The 23,453-nt window shown below is 41.1% G+C and overlaps 1 protein-coding gene across 2 annotated transcripts in view; it reads left to right on the forward strand.

Moving 5' to 3' along the window:
* The first annotated feature begins 380 nt into the window (after positions 1-380).
* EFHC2 (EF-hand domain containing 2) overlaps positions 381-23,453 on the forward strand; it is a 57,050-nt gene continuing 33,977 nt past the window's right edge. The window contains exons 1-4 of one of the 2 annotated variants that reach the window (XM_061359280.1): positions 381-522; positions 9,376-9,564; positions 13,250-13,400; positions 20,615-20,838. In XM_061359280.1, coding sequence (XP_061215264.1) covers positions 481-522; positions 9,376-9,564; positions 13,250-13,400; positions 20,615-20,838 — 606 coding nt within the window. In that variant the 5' untranslated portion in view covers positions 381-480. The remainder of the gene's footprint in view (positions 523-9,375; positions 9,565-13,249; positions 13,401-20,614; positions 20,839-23,453) is intronic. The other variant, XM_061359281.1, reaches the window with a different exon arrangement.

Consider the following 23,453-nt stretch of genomic DNA (forward strand, 5'->3'; position numbering starts at 1 on the left):
AGCTCTGGGCCTGAGGGAAATCTAGAGAGATTTGTGGAGAAGATGGAAGTGAATTCTGGAAAATTGAACACACAGATTCACACTTAATTCTGGTTCGGTCCCAAAAGCCACAAGCACTGATCAGCCTCCCGCTTCTGAGCCCGGCGGGCAGGGGCTCCTGAGGACGAAAGCCAGCTCTTGCCTCCCTCCGATACCGCCCGGGGCGCGGGCGGTAACACCAGGGGAACCGGCTGCGGGGCCGTAGGGAGCGGGCACGGGTCGTGCCTGCGGTGCCCGGGAGCCCCTAGCCGAAGCCGACCGATCTCCGGAGCGCCTCACTCGGCAAGGCTTGAGGCTGGGTAATGCTCGGTTTTGCTCGGCCCCGCCGCCCTTTGCCGCACCCCCTGTGACGCCACCGGTCTCCAGGCAACGGCGCCCCCAGCGGTGCGGGCCGGGCAGGGAGCGGGTTTGTCGCTGGGCTCCCGGCGGGCCGGGGCGGCCATGGCGCTGCCGCTCCTGCCCGGGATTTCCCGTGACCGCAACGTGAGTGATCGCGGAGGGGACGCCCCTTCTCCTTCCCTCTCAGCTCTGGTGTCGGGGCTGCTGCGGTGGCGCCGCTGACGCTGGCGTTGGCGTCGGTTGGCCCGGCCTCCCCCCTCAGGCCAGGCGGGGGACGACGTGGCCGCCACGCGGCGGGCTCTGGCAGCACTCCGCCTGCCTGAGCGGGGGCGAGGGCGGAGCAGAGTGCGCTATGGTGGCTGTCGGTGGAGCCGGCCAGGGCGGGTGAGGGCTGGGACAAGAGCCGGTGCCACGGCGAAGGCCTCCCACCCTCCGCCCTTACCGGGCAGATGGAAAGCGAGGTGCCGCTGAGGGTACAAACAGCCTCCAGTTTTACCCTGGGAGTGGGAATACTGTGCGGCCAGGCCGGGACTGAGGGGTCTGGCAGTTGCTGTGGGGCGATGTGAGCTCTTGAGTCTCTTAACAAAGCAAAATGAGAAAGGGCAGATATCCTCTAAATAAATCAAAAAGTCTTTGTAGAGCAAGGGGGAAACCTTAGATATGCTAGTGTGGTTTTTCAGAGTTTCCAGTACTATTAAATACCAGCATGTGGCTATATGAATATATAAGATGGTATTTTTATTGTGAGCTATAGCAGTAAACAAAACAGAAGGCTGCTATTACTGCTTCAGACTTGTTTGTCAAGGATAGCTAGAGACACGCTGAATACAATCTGTACTCTGAAATGGTGCAGGAGGTAAGGAAGGATTTGGGCATGGCCACTGTAGCTGGCAGGAGGCAGATGAAACAAGGTGGACTTTCTTAATAACGTTACAATGTCTGGATGGTAATCAGTCTTTTTCACACTACAAGCATACCGTGGCTGTTAGAGCCACGCTTCTGCATCCTGACTAGGGTTGCTTTGGTCTGCCCTAAGAGGGACTGTTCAGGGACAATCTGCAACTGGTTTGTGAACACACATGTATTCATGCCAGTGATACTAAGCATCAGTACCCCTTCGGTATGAGATTTCTCCAAGTTCTTAGCATATTTGGAGCCTACTTTATGGGCTATGAATAATTTTGCAGTAAGTGTGGTCCAGCTCTCAACCCTCACCTTCCCCCGAGTCAGGTAGGTGCATTCGTAGCTGGAACAGGCAGCATGAAATTGCACAGAAATATGTGGACTCCCCAGCCTTGCTTGGTATGTCAGCATTGCAGGGGGACATGCAGACACTGGGCCTCTTGCAGGAGAAGCCCAGCTTACAAGTGAGGATCTTTCAGGCAACTTCATTACAAATAGCTAGCAGCAGGCTGGGTACCACTGTTTTGGAAGAAAAAAAAGAAAAAGGTGAATACTCAGTCTCTCTTGCTGCATTCAAATTTGTATAGTAAACGGTTGTGTGTATAACACTTGAGGTAGCTGAGTGGGCATATCAGCAACACTGAAATAGGTGTGTACTGTTATCTGCAGGGTGGAAGCAGAATAACTCAGCTCAGTGTTAGCTGTGCCTTTATTGTTTTCCAAATTTAAATTTAACTTAATGAATAGGGATTATTTGCTTTGGAGGGTGATGGAGTGAGCTCTCTTCAGAGCTCCACGAGCAGTGGTGAGGTTTTGTGATAGACGTGGTGCCTCCTTTCTCAGAGAAAAGGCACAGTGCTTTGCTTCACATGCTTGGGAAGAGTTACACAGAGAAAGCATTGAACACCCCATGCTGAAGTACATATAGTGTGTATATGTGTTATGACAACCAAAGGTGTGAAAACCAAGCCACAATTGTCAGAAGACAGCATTGTGAGCCCATGGTTATACCTTTGTCAGGGCTCCAAATCCCTCTTTTTGACAGTCCTTGAGATAGTGGAGCTTGTACTGATAACTTGCCTTTCTAAAAAAGCATCTGAATCTTCACTAAGTTGTTAGCTGTTAGATTTGGTTTAATTTTATTTTAATATAGTTCCACAAATGAGAGGCCAAGAAGGGCATATTTAGAGGAAAACCAAAAAAGGGCCACTTCCATAGATAAATTGAAAAGGAAGAAAGTATTTACACCTGTTGTTACCCTAAGCATCACCATCAGTGCCTCTTACTGCACAGAAACTACAGTAGCAAAGCGCCCCATGAAGAAGGACAAGTGGAGGACAGGAAGTTGTTGCTCTTGCCAGCACTTGGCTTATAATTATGGGTATTAATTACACTCTTACCATTGTTAAAGCTACTGCTGCAATCTTGTTTTCTCTGCCCCTAATGCTTCCACCTGCCTCGTATATAGGATCACATAGTGGAAGAGGAGCATATCTTTTTTTTTGTACCGTAGTTGTGTTTAATAAGGTGGCTTGGCTGTCTCCAGAAAAACAGCTTTAAGGTAGTCAGGGGCATGGAATCTAACTTAAGGCAGCAGGGACTGCACTGGCAAATTGGGAGTAAGGAATTTTTTCACAGTACTTAGGTCTTTGGCCCTTGTATTACCCCTTCGTCATGATTATTATTGCTTCTAGCTCGCTGTACCAAGAACGCTTAATTCCTCTTTAGCCAGGAGCAGAAGTGGTTCATCTCTGGCTGTGAACAAGGACCGGGAGGCCCGGCAGCTCACAGCTGCCCCTGGTGCTGGCAATTGGGAAAGGCAGCAGCCGCTGGCTGGCTTTTGCTGTTTTCCTTCTCTTAGCTGCAACCGACTGGTGACCGATTCAGCGGCGTGCCCGATTCAGCAACTTCTTGTTCCTCGGGCATCACAGCTTCTGAGACTGGAGGGGAATAAGCACTTTTAAAACAGAGTGGTTCCTACGGTAACGTAAGGAAATGGTTCCTTTGTGCTAAATTAAGAGCTGGGATGAAAGGGGCAGGCATAGCACAAGCAGTGCCATGGTTGGTTGGTTTGATCGGCTGGAGAAGAATGATGGTTGTAGTAGAAGGTGTTAGGGGCATACAATATTTACAAAGAGAGGGAAAAGGAACCATCCCTCTTTTTTTTTCCCAAATCTCTTTACAATCAAAATAACAGTAGTTTGTATACACATAAGTCCACCCATCAAATAAAACCTCTTCATCTCCTCTAAAATCCTTATTCCCTGAACAGAAGTCCAGAGATAAGCTGCTCATCAGCAGTGCCTGTCATGTTCACATGTGGGCAATCAGGAGATGTAGCACAAGCTGGGATTCTGAGCACAGATTAGCCCACCTCCTGCCCTTTTCAGGGGATGGCTAATGGGCAGATGTCGTGTCTTTCCCCTTTGCCATGGCTGGGAAGGCCAGAGTCTGTGCTGGGAGTGCTGCTGCTCCTCAGCAAGCCAGCACTCTGTCCTGACAGCTTTAGAGAAGGGCCCTTGTCACCCTGCAATGGCAGGATGTGGTACTCACACATTATTTACCATCCTGTTGCATTGAAGAGTTTATTAATTTCTTTATTTTCACAAACAGATAGTAATTTGTGACTTACCCCTTTGAAAATTTCAGTACCTCGATCTTGATAACCATGTTTAATCCTGTGTTGGTAGAAACATAGTATGTAACAGGTTTGCTCTGTTACCCTGAGAAAAAGTTTGTGCGTTTGGAGTTTGAGCTGTGTTAAGGCTGACACTGGTGACAATGCAGCATCATTTTGTTAGCAACATTACTTTGTTAGTGGTCTACCACCTGTTCTGAAAGGCAGCTGCCCCTTCTGATACAACTGACGTTGCCTTACATCAGCAGCTAAGGGAGAGGACCACATACTTGCTTGGGTGAGATATACCAAGCGCTTGCTGACCAGTGTATTTTCTTGCCAAAGATTAGAAATCTCTCTCAGAGAGAGAATTCAACAATTTTGCAAGACATTTCTCAGAGAATTGGACAATGAGTTTATAGATCTCAGGAGGAAAAGTACATCCTTGAGAATATCAGTTTCTGTTGCAAACTTTAGTGGCACAGCAGAAATTCCACATCTTCTTATTACAGGAGCTTGGAATTGCCCTCAACTGTGCTACTGTTGCTGTCTCTGTTTCCTGGCTTGAGTTATTTTCTGCTTTTCTGTGATCACTGGCACCAAAGTAAGACATTAGTTTTTCTTGAAGAAGTGCTTGCCACCCTCTTTATAAGTAAGCCTGCCTGCTGTGCCTTCCCTTCTTTATTCTCTGTCCTTCTTCCCTGAACTACTTCCACTGCCTCCTGCAGCTCAGCCCCATTCCCCCAGACTTCTGTGTGTTCACAACTGAAGAACACAAATCTTCCTGTAGCTGCCTGTCAGGTTTGCATTTTGGACCCTTTTCTTTATATCCATCTGTTGCCTTCTCTCAGGCTGTACCAGCTCAGGCAGCAAGAGTGAGCTAATAGAATCATAGAGTAGTTTGGGTTGGAAGAGATCTTATAAGATCATCTAGTCTACTCTACCTGTAATGAGCAGGGACTAGTTCAGGTTGCTCAAAGACCTTTCAACCTGACCTTGAATGTTTCCAGGATCAGGGCATCCACTGCCACTCTGGTCATCCTGTTTCAGTGTTTCTCTTTGTAAACAATTTTTTCATTGTATCTAGTCTGAATCTACCCTCTCTTAGTTTAAAATCATTAACCTCTTTACCTATTGCTACAGACCCTACTAAAAAGTTTGTCCCCATCTTTAAACCATGACACACAGTAAGGTCTCCTCTGAGCCTTCTCTTCTCCAGGCTGAACAACCCCAGCTCTCTCAACCTGTCTTCATAGGAGATGTATTCCAGCCCTCTGATCATTTCTGTGGCCTTACTCTGGACCTGCTCCAATAGGTCAGTATCTTTCTTGTACTGATTCAGGATCTTAGTGTTGGCGCACCTTGTTCTGGGGTCTATTCAAGGGGCACCAATGTTCCTAGGAACAGTGTCTTAAGGCATACCACCTTTTAAAGTACTACTTAACCTCTGAACATACTGAAGCTTCTGCAGCAAGCTGGGGATGATGAAATAGTTGAAAATTCGTCATGTGAATGTGGCTGGCACAGCACGCAGCGTTTGCATTTATGTCCATTGCTTAACCAAAGCAACCCGGAACTGTATCAGCAGCCTAGAGTAGTTCAGAAATGCCACAGTTCATCCTGATACAGGATTTGAGCCAGACCTCCACAGTTCAGCTGCTGTTCTCAAGACAGGAATTCAAAGTGGATACAGGGAAGAAAACTGGACTGCTACAAGTGGTTTCTGCCATAACTCCCTGTGGAACTCAGTTAAAACCACATAGCTCCTGAGACTGTGTGTGCACAGGGCTCCCACATCACTCCAGGCACTGTGGTGAGAGATTTCCAGTTGCATTTGGTTCAGCTGAAACGTGCAGCTCCCTGATGAGTTTGCTGTGACTCTTCCAGTGTTTTAAAGAGCAAGATGGAGAGAGCATGAGATGGAGAGAGCATGCAGACCAGGGACTGCAGTGGCTGTGTTTGCAAAGCTAATAGCCGCAGAGAATCCTGACCTTTGCATTAGTCACTATTGAATGTATCCTCAATATTTATTTCAGGCTCACCACACAGAAAATAGGCAGCTTTGTTCAGCAGATCTGACCAGGCCAGCCTGTTCAGTTCAGCTGCATTAGCACAGCTGAAACAGTAAAGCTCTCACAGATTTCTTTTAGAAGTCATTTAATATTACTGTGGAGGTAACGTGATGTTCTGTCACTATTTTAGGTTGGATGTGGTCTGAGTGCATTAGCTGCAGTTTCCCAAGTGTCATTTTTCTCTTTTGTGATCTTCAGTTATAATTACATTTTCCCCAATTTTTTTTTTTTTAAGAAATAACTGTACAGACTTTTAGAACGAAGAGATTATTCTCCATATGGATATAGGTGCTTTTTATGGAGAAGGGGCTTATAAGTAATTCTGTCTTAAGAAGTCTAAAATATTTTTCTGTTGAACCTTAAGAAGTTACGAGAATGCCACAGAGGATTCTTACTGGAATTGCTGCTGTTGGGCCGTGTATTTTACATATCAAATTGTAATGGTGTTGCAATTTCATCCCTAAATTCTGGAAGATTTCCAGCAGAAGCAAACCTGGATTACTTTGATGAACACTTTAGCACACTGAAGGTCACCAAAACCCAGAAACAGATGAACAGCAAGTGATTCTAGAAGCAGTTTTGAGGACATGAAAAGCTTTCCCTTGCTCAGGAAAACTGCCACTCACTGTGCTTTGATAACTACGCCTTTTCCCCAACTCATGCTTTGGCAATGGGGGAAAATAATTAAATACTTGCTGTGCCAAAAAGTGGATCTGTTCTATAGCACCTTCAATATGAATTAGAAGTTTCTGCCTAGAAATATCCCTTTAAAAACTCAGCTTCACTGTAGTTATTCCACATTTGAACAGATAAATGCAGGAAGTTCCCTTCTATTCTGACTTCTCTGTATCAGCTTACCAAGGAACAAAATTATTAAAAGAAGAAATAGAAGAAAGGGCAGCTCAGTAGTGCCCAAAGGAGATGAAGAAAAAACATCCTAAGTGCAGATAAGTTACGAAGTGGATGCCAGACCCCATCAGTGCCTGTCTGTTGCAGGGCCCCGTGCTGGGAGAGTTCCTGTGCTCACTTCTTGAAGGAAGGGTGGGATGACCACATGAAGATCCCCTCCTAATGCCTAAATGTCAGTGCTTACACTGCCCACTGAGGTGTGACATTTTATATCGCAGCTCAAGACAATGTGCTGATATGCCATATTTTATTTTGGGCAGTATTCCTGCAAATGTGCAGCTCTTTAATCTTGTTAAATTCTTAGCTTGAGCAATGCTGTGAGGGGGGGCTTGGGGGCTGACTAGTTGTTACAGAAGTGTTTCCTTTTATTGATTTTCTCTTTTATTGTATAACCCTTGTTCTTGAGTTCTAGACATATGGTTCAGGTACTTCCTGTTTTCCTTTCTATTATTCTTTGAACTATGATAAATTTGCCGTGTGCCCTTTTATTCATCTTTATTCAAAACATTGCTTACCTTTTAAATATCTTCTCTGGGGAAGTGCTTCCAAACTCCTTCCAGTCACTGTCCCCAGTATGTAAACCTTATCTTGTTTTGCAATGACTGTTTCAAAGGGTGCTTGCTGACCCAGCTTTTGTTAACCTAAGCGAGGCAGGGACATTGATTCTTATGGTATTAAAAAGAATAATATGTAAAAATAGTAAATAATTATTTTTCATACTACTATCCTTGAAAAAGTGGAATGAAAAAGCATTTTAAGCAAAGGTAAAGCTAAAGTAGTCATTCACTCGATCATGTCAAGGGCAGCTCTCTGTCCTGTGTCACTGGACTTAGAGAACTGCAAGGCAGGTGAACAGTTCAGGCTGTAATCTTCAGTGTGCAGTAGTTTGTATATATGAGCATTGGATGTTATGAGCCATGAGGTTTGTTATCTGCCTTTCAAATTCCTTACTCTCATATTGGCAGAATGAAGTAGCTACATGGTTACTTTTACTGCTTCACTGCTTACACTTGTTCCCAGAAAAGCTGTGATGAGCATGTGTTATTTTGGAGCATTTCCATATTGCCATAATGAAAAATCATTATTTGTACCATTTTTATATTTATGATAGTAACTTAGAGTTGCCTACACCTTTTTGGGGTGTAGTGGTTTAAATATATCCGTGTAATAATTAGCGATGCCCAGTCTTATAAATACAGAAGGGGAAGCAATTTTGGCACTTCGCTACATTACCAACATAACCTGCTCCAGTGCTGCTATGGAAAAAAATATTGTCCAGCGTTTTCCTCTACACAGAGCCTGTTCTGTGCTCTGCCATAACATTAGTTCTTCTCCCTTAGGTTTATCTTTCCTCATGTTCACCCAGTCCCAGGCTGAGGAAGGGCACAGGTGTGGTAGTCTCCGTCTTCCCTTACTTGTTGTTCTGGGGGGTGCAGTTACCCAGCGGCCTTTTTCTGCTTTCCTAGATCAAGTGTTTCAAGGATTTGAGAGGGTGAAGAAGGGAGGAATAGTAGAGGGAAAGGAGCTAATGAGTCACGATTGCTGCTCATGGCAGGAAGAGTTAGTGGAGCTTTCTGTTGGCTTTTCCTATTCACCTCTCCTCTCCTGTGAGGCTGATGTGTGGGGCTCTTAAGGGATTGCCGCCCAATCACAGCTCACAATGACTGCCACCATTCGAGAGAACTGGCCAGCATATCAGGCAGCTCATTAGGAAGGACATGCCCACAGGCAGGACTTATATTCATGTCAGGCCAGAGGCTTTTCTGCATCACTTTAAGACTGGCTCCAGCTCTAGCCAAGAAATGCAAGTAGGCAAGATGGGTTTCTTTACAGTTGATTGTGCACATTTTTTTAAGCACTCCATCCTTAATTGCCTAGAAAAATAATAATAATATAAAAAAATCACTACAGTGTAAGTACTTTTGGAGTAAGCTCAGATAGAATGAATATTCTGTCTTTTGGTTTAGATCCAACCTTCCAAAATCCAAGTATATTCACTAGTACAGAGCTGTTTATTCTGCACTTGGGGATACAAGTGTAAATAAGGTCTTTGACATAAGTAATGAGAGCAGGCTGTTCTCTGGGTACTCCTGAACTTTTTCCATTTGTCCTCTGGAGATCTGTAGAACAGGTTTTTCCCCCTCTACCTTTTGCAGCAGTTCTCATGGGTTACTTGCTTCTTTCTATCTCATACTTCAATCCTTGTTGCAGGGGAGGGGGAGGGGGAACACCTGATATCATCCTGTCTCTGAGCCTGGGTAAATTGCTGGAATATTTTTCAGTTTTCATCCATAATGCTGGCAATTTGACCACTGAAATATATCATTTCACTTGCAGCATTCCAGTTGTTACAGGTTTTTAGACTCTATATTAAAAGTAATTATAGAGAAACTTTTATCTGGTTAATCCTTCTTGCCTAGATAGTTAAATCTCATGGATTTGAAAACAAACACACAGATCATTTTTTTTTATCTTTTTCTTCCAAATTTATTGCAGATAGGGAAAGAAAGGTTCCACAAGTCACAGCACTGGGGTTTCTGCAATAATGTTGCTATGCTGGTTGGTGAAAATAAACCTGGAGTCGGAGGTAAACCACTGCCTGGTCAGAAGCTGACACCTAAACACAGTGTGTTTCCTGAAGGGATGGGAAGCAATGCTCCTGCTTGGATAGCATTTGACAAGCAGGTACGTAAAAATCTGTTTCTGTATGTTTTTTATGAATAGTTACAATATGACAAAGATGGTATAAAAGTGAATTTCAGTTGGATATTTCAGAAGATTATTTTGTGCATGCAAAGAAAGTTCCTACATAGGCAAAAAGAGAGGTAGCATCTATTTTTCCCTCATATTGGTATATTTGACAATATAAATATATATTATGCTGTACAGCAACGCAGAAAAAAATTTCTGTATATGCAAGATATAATAAAAATAAGGGAGTGGTTGATATATGTAATTTTAGAGAAGATCATGACATTGAACAATTATTTGGAAGCCTGCTAAGAATGTAAGGTAAGTCCCAGTCCAGGAGAAAATGGGCACTTGAGAACCATGGGCCTTCATGGAATGCTGTAGACTTGGAATTCCCGTATGCCATCATATTTACTTGATCAAAGTCCTGCTGCCTTTGATGTGATCTGTTCATGTGCAGGTAGGTTGGTTATGTCCATTATAGACACAGGAATTTAAAATTAATGTTTGTATTTTGCAAGACTGTAGTGACACCTTTAAAGATGGAGAGTTAGGAAATAACTGTAATCTATGGTGATACAAATTTTGTAGCACACTGTCATTACTCTCCATGTTTAAATTTACATTAAATTCTAGTTAGTGATGTTTTATTTCTAAAGCAAAAAACTTACAATCAGAGAAGGAAAATGATCCAGAAAAAGAAATCATTCAGCAGATCGTTGAAATGTTGCATGACTAAATGATTATGGTATTTAAATATTGGGAAGAATGGCTAATCGCGTAATTTTTACTTTAGAAGAAAAGCTATGCAGGTAATTGCAGTACAATTACACATTAATCTCTTTGGCAGACCAGAACTGTTACAAGAAAATGTAAAGCTTGAACAGATAGATACACGTGACTTCAGTTAGCATTGCCTCTGAAACCCCTACTACTCCTCACATAGTTTTCAGCAATGTGCTCAAGTACAAATTGGTCTAATGTTCCAAAGTGTTAAGGCTTTAGCCAGTCCTGCATGGGGTTTATCTACACCTTTCATTCTATGAGCGGTGTGCATTTGCTTCTTGGGGCTATATTTAAATTAACATGACTTGGACCCAGCTTTATGAAATGAAGGGCTTAGGTAGGAGGCAGTGGGGACCTGAGCTTGGCTGGTAAAATGAGGCAGCTGGCCTTTCGATGTTACTTCTCTAGCCAGTGTATTCCTCCACAGGGCAATACAGGACAGGAGTTTGCAGGTATGAAATTGGCCTCTGGAAGGCTTATGTGTTTGTATCAATTGCAGACTGTTAAAGGGTACTACCCAATTAATTTGGCTTCCCCAGTTATGAGCCTAGAATGTAGCTGTGTCCTCCAGTGCTGCAGTTTATTACTCAGCAGAATGGACTGCAGGAGAAATGGTCTGAGAGTCTGACTTGGTGTTTATCTTTTTAGATGTAGTCTGCTTTCTTACCGTTTTAATTTGATTTCCAACTTTCAGCAGTAGCATAGTAACTGGAGGAAGGACAGGCTTAAAACTTTATTATTAAGTAGTCTGAGAAATAGTTTTTGCAATTTCATATGCTTAATAGGAAGCAAGTATAAATTTAGTGTCTTCCACAATTAAGTACACACACAAGGCCTCCTAGACTTGAAATTAAGTTTATAATTTGATTATCACGGGTGCTAAGGAAACCTTGTGCCAACTTCACAAAACGGCACAGAGTTTATTCAATATTTGTTACTTTTGGACTTTATAAGTAACATTTAGTTTTTTTAAATAGTAGGATGGGAACTTTGTACAGAGAGAGCAATGTACTACAGATGAGACATGAGATAGGAAGTGTACATTTCAAGTATTTTTAAAAATTAAATTTGCTTTTAAATCAAAAGCGAACCATCTTCTTTTCTGTTCCTTCCTCTCTTCACCCTTCCTGGATCATCTGTTTTGATCTGCAAAATTCAGTTGGACAATACAGTTTGTGTTGGCTCTTTTGTATGTCGGGTGTTTTGTCTGACAGTGTTTTTGTGCTTGTTACTTGGAACAGTGAAATCCACAGTTAAAAGTTACATGTGGCCAAAACAATTTTTTATTTATTTTCAACTATTTCATCTGTAGGCTGTTCAGAAACTTGCATGTTGTACTACTTAAACAACCATCACTCGTAGTGTGTAGATCCTTTTGTGAAGATTTAATGCCATCAGGTTGAACAGTTAACAGTTATGTCATTTGATTATAACTTAATTTCTCTAATGGTGGCAGGTCCTAGTGCAGGAGAGTTGATGCCCAAAATGTATCTGTCATATTGTTTGGTGCATGCTGAAAATCTTACCCTTTGTAATAGTTTGTGGAAAGAGAGTTTTCTTCAGCCTGCCCGAGAAAAGGGAGAGTGGCCTATTGAGAAGCCCGAGTAGGGCACAGGGTGGCTGTTTTGTGTGCTCCTGAGCAAACCACTATCTCTCTCTCTCCCCAGATGTAGAAAAAGAGGTTGTGTTTGTCTGTTAGGGTGTTTTAAAATCTGTGTCGTTAATATTTGTGGAAGTACTTTTGAGGTTCTCAAAGGCATGTGCTAAAGGAGTTCAGACTCTTAACTGGCCTGTTCTGTCATATAGGGATGTTGGCCAGCTTCCTAGACTTCAAATATATTTTTCAAACCAGGGTCTGACGGATGCTTGTTGAAACAGAGAGAAAAGCTAAGTTCTTTTTGGTGCTTCAGTTTGTCTAATGAATCAGGAATAAGGGTAATTGAATTTATTAAATAGAATAATAATGAAAAATGAAGTATGAGTTAGCACAGATTTGACCCAAATGCACTGGGGGGAGGGGGCAGGATGAAAACCTGTTTTAGTTACTGTCTTCCTGCACATACTTAACCACAGCAAGCTTCTTATTAGATAATGCACTAATAAGTAGGTACTTCTTTGACATTCCCTTAAAATTGGCCTTGGTGATTAAGGACCATAAATAATACCAAGAAGTGCAAAATGTGTGGTGGTTTGCTGAGTTTGAGCTGGGATCTCCAGACATAAGGCCACTGTAGTAAAGCACCAAGCACCTCACCTCTGAAGGGATTTTTTTCCTTGCATTATTGCTATTGCAAGAGATCATAAAGGCCAGTTGGCATACCCTCTATTTGAGATTTCCCCACTCACTGAACTGCAGAACCAGGCAAGTTTCAAAATGCCAGTATTGCAGAGCTCTAAATGACTCCTGAAAAAACACCATTTCTCTCTGATAGCCTTCAGTAGCTTTCAATAGACAGCTTGCAGGATCTGCTTGAAATCTCCTTTCCACTTACCTCAATGGTGAAGCCATTACTGTCATAATGCACTTTATTTTCAGCAATTCATTGAATAGCAGTCTAAAATTTGCTTCAGGACCTAGGTAGCTCATTGTGTTATTAAAAGTGCTTTGGTGAGATTTTCCAAGCAGCCTGCTGATAGCTTTATATTTGATTTATTTCTTTCGTTTAGACTTCCACCTCTGCTTAGATGTTGTGATAATAAAAATGTCAAGCAAAGAATTTAAAATTTATGGGATTTAATGTGGATTTCTGTTCTTACATTTCTGAGAAACAAATCTACCTCCTGAAATCCGTACATTTAATTACTTATAATCTATACAAGTTTATTTTATTGACATATTTTGCAAAAGCATTGGAGATTTTCCTGCTTTATACTTATTTATTGTTCTTAATAGGTATTGTCTTTTGACGCCTATTTTGATGAAGAAGTGCCTGACAAAAATCAAGAGCTATATAGAATCAGACACTGCAAAATATACTTCTACCTTGAAGATGATACAATTCAAGTGATTGAACCCCGAGTGAAAAATAGTGGCATACCTCAAGGTATCTATTTTTAATGGCACTTGGTTACTTTTCCTTTATATCTTTCTTCAGTACAGTCTTGGTCCATTCCAAAGGATACATAATGTGACTTACAGTCAAAATGGGATGTAAGTGAACAGGTGCAATTGTCTTTTCTTGCTACAGATTATAATGTGATTTTTTTTGTTGTCTTAGTTTCTGAAGATGTAGGTTTTGAAAAGTAGAATCCCCTCCCATATTCAAACGTACACTTTTTTTCTCTGATAGTTTTTGGAAGGCATAGGATGGTATGTCTTTTGTCAGTGTTGTGTCACTTCTGCAAAAGCAATTTGAGTTCTAGGTCTCCATTCCGGAGCCTAGCTCCTCCTGTCTTGGCACTGACAGCAAGTTCTCTAGCAGCAGCTCTGTATTCTCTAGCAGCAGCTCTGTAATTTTCATTATCTACTGCAGTATCTCTGCTGTTATTGAGGTAGTGTGCCTTTTGTGCCTTTGTCTGTTGTTTTTTTTATGATTAATGTGCCCTTGGCACAATAATTTTTCCTTGACGCCTCTAAGTTAAGAAGCTACTGTGCCTCAATACCACATCACTGTTCTTGGGCCAGGCTGAGGACTTTTGGAGGCAAGTTTACTGAGCTGATTTACTGGAGTACTAATGGACTTGGTTTACATTAAGAAAATGTGACCTAGCGGTCAACATCCTGTTGCAAAAGGGGAACACAGCTGCTTCTTCTTGGTGTTTATGGGTCACTGCCAGAACTAAAGTTTTCAAGGGATGTAGTCCAGATAAGCAGAATGTCTTGGGATGAGTATCTTGGGATGACTGCACCTCCCAATCCCCAAAGATATTTTTTACATTCTGGTGGATCTTAGCACAGCAATTTAAAAAAATAAGTTAACCATGTAACTACCATATTCTTTTCCAAGATGAGCAGATGCTGTCAATTTCTCTGTCTGCAGAGCAGGATAATATTTAAAGGTGTTACGTGTATCATTACTGTTAGACCTGGGAAAAAATTACCTGTGAATCTTTTCTTAAACCAGTACTTCAGGTCCCACTCTCCCTGTGTTGAGTAGTTCTTCTTGTCAGAAATCTTGCTGGCTCTCTGGCAGGAGCTGGTTTTGAACTCTGAGAAACCTCGTCCTACTCCTACTTGGGCAAGTGCTTTTTCAAGACCTGAAGAAAAGCAAGTTGGATCTCTTTGGGGAATTTGCAAGTTAGTTACCCCCTACCTGCTCTCATATATGTGAGGCAGGAGACATCACTGGATTTGGATTTTCTTTGTCTTGTCTGTCACAGAAGTGGGAAAGTCTGTTTCTGGATTTTGAGCCTTAGAACAAATGGCCACCAACAAAGAAGTACAGTTAGCCTGAGAGGCAGAGGCAATATCTTTGAGAGAGAAGATGGAAACCAGGTTCATCAGAGCAGGATAAAGCTGATGCATTCAAATCTAGCTATAGGAATGAGTCATTTTCACTGTCTTTGTAGTAGGGGTTGTGCAGGCTGTCCCTTCAGGCCTGATGTTCCTGGGGTGACAGGAAGACTACAGTTTCCCCCTATTTCCTTGGTTGCATCTTGTGTTAACAATTGTTACAGTCACTTTGGTACTGGATCTAAAATTAACTGAATTATACTAGACAGAAACAAGAATTCTCTCAGACTTCCATGCAAGGATGTTTTGAAGGCCTCTATTACTTTGTATGAGTACTTTATATGGGATACATATGTATGCACAAGGTATTAAGCTGATGGATTAAGAAGAAATGTTCCAGGATCTCAAAAGTGCACTACATTTATTTGTTGCTGATACCTGGGCTGGTAAGAAAGCTCTCTATATTGGTTGTGTTTAGGAAGGAAGTGATTCTGTAGACTGAAAGGCCCAAGAACTGTTTGAGATGATGATGAGGCTTCACACTTGATGTAAAGATCTACATAAATTTTCTTATTATCCTAGAGATTAATATGATGTAGAGGAAAAAATGCGGTGGAATGCGTATTAGAGAATTCTTTATTCAAGTGCACTTGGTATTGACTTCATACTCCACAACTGAAGAACAACCACAAAGTTGTTATATTAAAGGCACTAAATATTGTTGTTGAATATATGCAAAAGCAGTATTTCTTAAAGGAAATACTAAACCATTAACTGCTAGTCTTACTCCATTTTCAATCAAAAATTGTCCCGTTGCCTCTTTTATTATAGTTACACATACCTCATATTATTCAATTTCCTTGCCCTGACAGGGAATTTGTAAGCCTGAGGACAATAGAAGTATAACAGTCTGCATTGTGAAACTGGAAGCACAAAGGAATGAAAATCTTGCCCATGATCATGCAGAAAAGGTCTAACAGGACGAGGAACTGAAGCTCAGTATCTTAACCACAGTGGTCTCTTCAGCACATCTGCTGAAATACAGCATTTCAGTTAATTAAAATGACAGGGGTTTGTGGAGGAGAGTTGCAGTGTAGGGGAGCTTCAGTTGTTGAAAGGCAAACTGCACTGAACAGAAGAGCACACGTGTAAGGTTGTGGGTGAAGAGAGAAGTGTGGTAACATCAGGAGCTGGGCAGGCTCATTTCTGTGTAAACAGTTGGAGACTTGCAGTGGCAGGAAAGGAGTTGTGTACAGGAGGAATAGCAAGAAACAGTGATGGAAAAAGTGGAATTGAACTGGTGAAGACAGAAGATGGTGGCAACCTTAAGTTAGATGTTTATCCTGGTGGAAAAGATGTAAAAGAGGCAGTTGAAGCAGCTGTTCTCAGGGGGCTTCTTGAAGAATAGGTATAGAAGGGGTGGGGTAGATCAAAGGTAGGTAGGTGGTGGGATAGATCAAAAGTAGATCTTGTGAAGTTGGCTGGTTAATGCCTTGAGGCCATGGGATTACCAGTGCTTGTGCCATAACCCACACAGGAGAACTTGATGGTCTGAGTAGGTGTCCCTGGACATGGTGGGATCAGAGAAATGTAGAAGTTTCCCACTGTATTTGCCATTGTGGTTAGTACTTGTGGCTTTGCAGAAAATAACTTGGAGAGGCTTAAGGATTTCAGGAAGATTTGGTGAAGTTACAGCTGTCAAAGAAGAATTTCTAACTTTGATTATAACTTTACAGAAGTAAAACAAATTGGCTTTGGGAAAAAAAAAAGTTAGACATGTGCTTTTACCATTGCTAAAATCTCGGAGTGACAAAGTAAATGATCTGTGGGAAATGTATTTTGGTGACTTTTAAAACTGCTTTATGGAATTGGCTGCTGTAGTTGGACATGGATGTGGACAGATAAGGTACTACTAAATAACTGAAATTTAAACCTCATTTAATTTTGGAAACTGCCTTGCTATAGTTTGAACTTTGGAAAATATTAGAAGCATTAGAAGAAATCTATACAAACAGAGAAATTCAGTGCAAAACACAGAGGAATGCAGAGGCCAGTGTGAACTTGATAAACCAGAATCAAAGCAAAAAATACCAGGACAATCAGAGTGCTCAAGAGCTAACTAAAGATAAGAGAGTACAGAGTGAGGAGAACAATAAACTCAACCACATAACAAACTCCACAATGTTCTTCCAGAGCCAGAATGCTCATTACTCTTCCCATATAAAAAGAAATACTCCCATAGAGAGTCAGACTAGAGATGGAAGTGCAAGTATTTTGTAGATCTAGTTCCCAGTTAACAGGACTGTGGCTGGCTGATACTGTCTTATCAAAAGGTCGTTTATATCCCATGGGGTTGAGTGTAGCTTCCAGTGCAATCCAGACCCTGCAAGCCAAACCAGAGTGGAGCAGCTGGCTGGTTTCCCCAAGGTCAGCCAGCTGAAAAAGAGAGAGGAGCTGCCTGCTGGCTGGGTTCCCAAGGCTGCCTGGCTAGAGAGGAAAGTACGAGCAGGAAAGTGAAGTTGCAGTCAGTTCCTCCAATATAACCATTATCTTGAGTTTAAGACTTCCCCCGAGGCCTTGAAATAATTGTGATTTTGCCATACTTGATGGTGGCCAAATCATGACCTTGCTATGTTCTCAGAGGGGTGAATAAGTGAATGTATGAAGCTCCCTTGTTTACTGTGTTGCAGGGATAATAGTGGTTGCTTCTCCTCCTTTCTGTGCAAGCAAAGAGTGTACAAACTCCAGGTGTTACCGATTCCTCTCCTCTCTCTAAATGCACTCTTGAGTAGCACAGAGGTAGTCAGAAACCTGTGCTGAAGAAGACACTGTATCATTCGCTGCCCAGTTTTGTGAGCTGCCCTGTAGTCAAAAGGCCTGTGAAGGCTTCCTTAAACTGATGCTGTAGTTGCCAAATAATCAGAAGCCTCAAAAGATGAGAAGGTATGCTACAAATTATAGTGTGAGAACTCGATGCCACCACAATTTTCAGGGAAAAACAGTACCCAAACTCCCTTTACAAGAGAGCAGTATAGGAGAGGTTTAGCCTGGCCAGCTGCAAATATTTAAAATAATGCTTGATGGTGCTAAATAAACTGACAAAAGAAACATCAAAAGTAGCAGTCTGTCTTCAGCAACTAGAGTGTTGCAGGTGCCTAGATCCTCCTTTAACAACTTACAGTAAATTTCTAGAAGTAGAAATGTAATTATTCTCCAGAAGGAAGGACAATTTTAAAAATGCTGAGACCTAACCTCAGCTGATCAGCTTTTATTAAATTTCAGATTCAACAATATAAAATGTATCCTCTATAATAGATAGATCAGGCACAGTGATACCTAATAAAAGCAAAGGATTGCTACAGATATTATCTTTTCAAGACGTTTTCCATTAGGAAAGAAATTTTTGTCCCTCAAAACAAAATGGGCATGTGTATTATATTTTGACAAGTGAGATGAAAAACTGGCTGAAGGCTTATTCACCAGTTCTGAGGTGAATATACCCTCAGAAGATAGCTCATATTAGAAAATTGTCAACCATTATGTTTTCACTAAAATTATGACTCAACAGGATTTGCATTCATGTGGGGACTGTTCTTACTTAGCACATTATCTGTTGATTTTTGTAGGAGTGACCCCACGATTAGCCGAAGTCAGGTAATATATTTTAAAGTATGTGGGTTTGCTAATGGGAATGCAATGCAGTTTTGCATTGTGTTAAAATGTGCTAATTACCATATTTTCTGACTAATTTTTCCATGAGAATGCATCTTAAATATAGGTATAACTAGGTTTAAACAGGTAGAGGTTCAAATTTATCTTACAAGCAAAGGTCACTAACCAGGATGTCAGCTTTGGTACATGTGAAACATCAGGATGCTGAATGCATCTTCAAATAATTATTTTAATGGGAACTTAAATCTGCTTTGCTGCTTTATTCCCCTGAAAAATTAAGGGTATGTTTTTATTGTAGGAGTTAGAATTTAACAAACAACTCTGATAATGTGGTAGTGTAAGGTATTTCCACACAAATTAGTCCTTAGGGAAATAAAATTAACAATAATAAATTTCCATGGACTAACTCGGGAATAAGGCCCTTCAAACACCAAACAAAGCCACACAGCGCTATCTTTCTCCCTCCTCCTCTGCCTCTATTCCCTCTCTTTCCAGGTCCTTCTCCACCCCCACCTACCTCCAAAACAAAATAGCAGTGCTGGAAAATCATCAAACAGAACGCAGTGGGAAATACTACCAGATGCATAGCTGAAGGGCACTGGATGGAGATCCAGTTGTGTAGTGAGAGATAATGAGATAGACCTTTTAGATAATTCTGTCTAAAAATTATTGTTGTAGTATTAGGTTAGTACTGGAACTATTTTTAGCCTTAGAAATTTGGTGTGTTTATTATAGTTGCCTTAAAGTTGTACCTTTTATAATTACTGAAATTTTAAAGTTGTTGGGAACCTATGGTGGCAAGGAATTATTATAATAGTATGGGTTGGCGGTTCTTGTTGGTCTTGGCCAGTGGTTATCTGCATTATAAAGCTTGTGTCGGGGTTGGTAAGTGCCGCAAAGAGCCTGATGTTGAAGGCTGGACCATCTTTTTATTCCCTGCAGGGTATTTTCACACAACTGCATCGAGGTATTGGTGTGGCAAAACTTTCAGTGTTCAGAGTTCAGTCCCAGCTGTGCTGATCTGCTGTTCTTTGTGAACTCTACCTTCACTTGGAATAAATCATAGCTTGTCATGCATCTGCATACCTTTCTTTAATGTATGAGTTAGGTATTTGTTTAACCTACAGAGGCTGTTGCTTAATAAGCTATTTCTAAAATACTTGTAGTATCACAAAATTGTGGAGGGTGGAAGGGCTATCTTAAGATCTTCTAGTCCAACCCCTCTGCTCCAAGCAGGATCAGCTAGAGCCAGATGGAGAAGGCCATGTCCAGCTGGGTTTTAAGTAACTCCAGGAATGGAGACTTTCACAACCTTTCTGGGCAGCCTGTTCCAGCATTTGATCACCCTCACAATAAAAGTGTTTTCTTGTGCTCCTATGAAATTGTGTATCTTTTTATTTGTGCCTATTACCACTTGTCCTGTCAGTGGGCATAACAGAGAAGAGCCTAGTTCCATCTTCTTCTTTCCCTTCCATCAGGTGTTTATAAACACTGATAAGATTTCCACCCCCCCCCCCCCCCGCCCCCAGCCATCTCTGTTCCAGGCTGAACAAACCCAGCTCTCCCAACCTTTTGTCATATGAGAGATGCCCCAGTCTCTTAATCATCAGCACTGAGTACTTTTGAAGCATTACCAGATTCACTAAGGTATTTGTGAGTTTTCAGCTGATAGACCAATAGCAGTTTTCTCCTCTTTTAATGTGGTAAATGTAAACAAATACGATGCTCTCAAGAGAGCAGTCCTTTCATTTAAAGACCATCAATAAGAAAATTAAGTATGTGCTTATTTAGAAAGTTAAAATGTCTCTCTTTTTCTCTTCTTCTCCTCCATCCCTTTCCTTTCTCTTTTGGATAGTGTTCCTGTTATACTATAGGTTATGAGCTCCTGTCTCTGTATTTTTGGGATGGATTCTTTACTAGAGCCCAGCAATCAGCCCAACTCACCTCAGTTGTCCCTACTTTCATTGTGCTCCTTAAGGAAGCTCAGTTGGATGCACCTGCCTCCATGCTTGATAAGTCACACTTTTTTACTTGGTGGAGCAGTTTTTTTTCTCTCACCTTAGTGACATATTGCTCTCCTCATGCTGTAGAGTGTACAGGCATAGAAAATTAGCAAAATCCTTAGAGCAAAGGTTGTTTACTCTGTGAATTTGTTATATTTTATGTATTTATTATTTAATTATTATTTTACAGGAACAATTGTTCGACGGCATCGGATTCCACTTCCACCTCCTTGTGAAGATCAGTTCTATACTATAGATCATTTCAATATCAACATAGAAGTAACCTTTTATGCCCGAAAGTATAAGATCACTGATAGTGACCAGTTTACAAAAAATTTCCTGAGGAAAATGGGAGTTAGATTAAATCCTCCCGCAAGTCGTCCAGATGATCCGTACACCAAAGAAAGGCAAAAGGTCAGATGAAGCAATAATAGTGAAAACTAAATTTAATAGAAGTGCCGTTGCTATTGCTATTAGCAATATGCATTATATAAAATATTTCTCTAATAGCAAACAGAAAGTACCTATTTCAACATTAATAAATCCCAAGAGAAAAATTGCTTTAAAAATTTTTATTCTATGGTTCATTGTACTTACATAGTACTGAGTTTCTCCTGATGTGTTCATACACCTTTTGAAAGAGAACGAAATTAACTAGTAAGAATAAAAGAAACCTCTCAGTGTTAAACTGAAAGAAAAAAAAAAGGACCTATGATATATTCTATTTATGATTATGCTTGAACTAATGTAAAGATAATAAACACTTTTAAAGGAAGACTTAATTGGAATTGTGGTTCAAGCATACCCATGTCTTCCTGCAGACTCACTTGGTCTATTCATAAGTCATCTTTCATCTCTAGCCCACATGTTATTAACAGTTCTTTGCATATGTAAAGCAAATTCTTCTGTTACACAGAACCCAGCACTCTGCAGTTTTAAGAGTTTTGAGGTTTTATTTGAAGGCAGTTCCCTCTTTCATGAGTATATGGGAATACATATACACCTCCTCCAAAAATATATCTTGCAGCTCCTAGGTGCTGTATGGATTCCCTTCTGCAGGATTTGTGGTCTTTACTCTGGGAATGGTAGTGGGAGTGATGTTTTCTGTAAGGAATAGTGACAGTTTCTTTCTGTTCTGTTTTTCTTGATCAGAATGAGTGCAGATGGCACTGTAATTTTCTCTTGACCTGATTCTGTTAGGACTATTGGCCCACTATATACAGCCGGTTGTGATAAATCCAGCCTAGTAGTCTGAAAACAAGAAACACTCCATGAATCTGTTCCATTCATCTTAATCCTCCTGTTGAAAAAACTGATGCAGCTCTCAGCAACAAAAATGTAGTAGTGACTGGGATGTATACAGCAATTTACATGTCTCTGAGGCACCCTCAGGCCAATGTGTTGGTTTCACTTCATTCATGCTTTCAGCCTTTTTGCAGTCCACCAGTGAAAAGTAATATTTGTAATACCTCTCCTAGTTCTGCAGAGGGTGACTCAGGCTGGCCATAGGTTGCTTTTCTTTTACTCAGGTCTTGCAGGTAACAGGTGTGTATTAACACATGCTCAGTTTTCTTGATATTGGCAGGCTGTGTGAAGATTATATATGGTACTGCATAACCTGCTTAGATTGTGTTTATTTTTTTTGTAAAAAGAACAAGCAAAACGTTCATGCGTTGCTCATATGTGTGCCTGAAGAGGATGGAGAGAAGAAAAAGGTTTAAGAAATAAGAGAAGGCTAAGAATTACTAAAATCTATGTCTTAATAGTCTTACTTGTTGAGAAATTACAGAAAAGTTATCCTGGCTGCTCTCGCTTTCCTGTGACTAACTTGTGGAAGGTGATTTTTTTTATTTATTGAGGGCACATTGCTCTGGACTGCTTTGAACAGAGTTAAATTGGTTTGTACCAGACTCCCAATAGATGGCCAGAAACTGAAGGTTTGAAAGGAAGTAAGGAATACTATGAGAAAGTGAGACCAGTGAAAAATGTAACAAATCCCTTAGGTTTATATTTCTGGAGATGATACCCCATGGCTGGAAATGATACCCCATGGCTGTTGGAGATGATACCCCATGGCTGTTGATGTTGTCTGGCTCTGTGGCTGTATTTGGTTGCTCATTGCATTTTTCAAAGGTCAGGATGGAGGAAAGATGGTGCTGAGAAGGTAAATAGCTGACTTATAACCTATGAGCATGATGGTGCCTGAAATGGCAAGTTCTGCAGATCAGCAAGGACATTGGCAGGCAGAACTTGGTTCTGCTCTACTTATTTTAAGATTCTGAAATAAAGTGCATTTTCTCTCTCAGATTTTTAAGGCCAGAAGATATATCAGTGGATAAATATAAATTTAGACAGTGATATAAACTGCTCATAGTCAACAGTTCTTTCTGTTCAGGCAGTTAAGCTTACACTGTCACCATTCTTCTTTCAAAGCAGTTTTGCAGAATTTTGTAGATTAGGACTGTCTTGCCCCTTTAACCCATTTTGGACATGATGGATTTTGACTTAGGAAAAACACCCTGTTCACGTCACCATTTTTATGTGGCTGTAACTAACAGTGTGTAAATGCAGTCTTCAGATTCAAATCATCATCCTGGTTTTGCAGCAACCAGGACTGTAGATGACCTTTGTCATAGATCACATCAGCTGGAATAGATTTTTAGTTGGAGATTTCCTGTTCCTTTTCAGACTGTTGGGTATATATGGAGAGGAGAACGTATGAACCTGGCACCCATCGACTGTATGACATAAATAAAAAATTAATAAATTATGGCTTAAAGCTAAAAGAAAGAAGACATCAAACAGGAAATAAAGAACAAATCCTTTATGCCAGATGATTTATAAAAAATAATTTCCAAGGAAGTAAATTGGCGAGGTGAGGCTATTGGTTGGTGTAGTCATCGGATTACCATGGATAATTTATCGAAATAAATTAACAATTCTCTGATCTGAAGGATGTTCTTGCAAGAAAAACAAGGATCAAAACAATCCAAAAGTGTTTTCATCTGTTTTCTGAGGGCACAGCAACC

The sequence above is a fragment of the Neopsephotus bourkii genome, unplaced genomic scaffold (genome assembly GCF_033783945.1).
Source record: "Neopsephotus bourkii isolate Nb327-2 ecotype Australia unplaced genomic scaffold, CSIRO-AGI_Nbou_v1 NB_962, whole genome shotgun sequence".
Lineage (NCBI taxonomy): Eukaryota > Metazoa > Chordata > Aves > Psittaciformes > Psittacidae > Neopsephotus > Neopsephotus bourkii.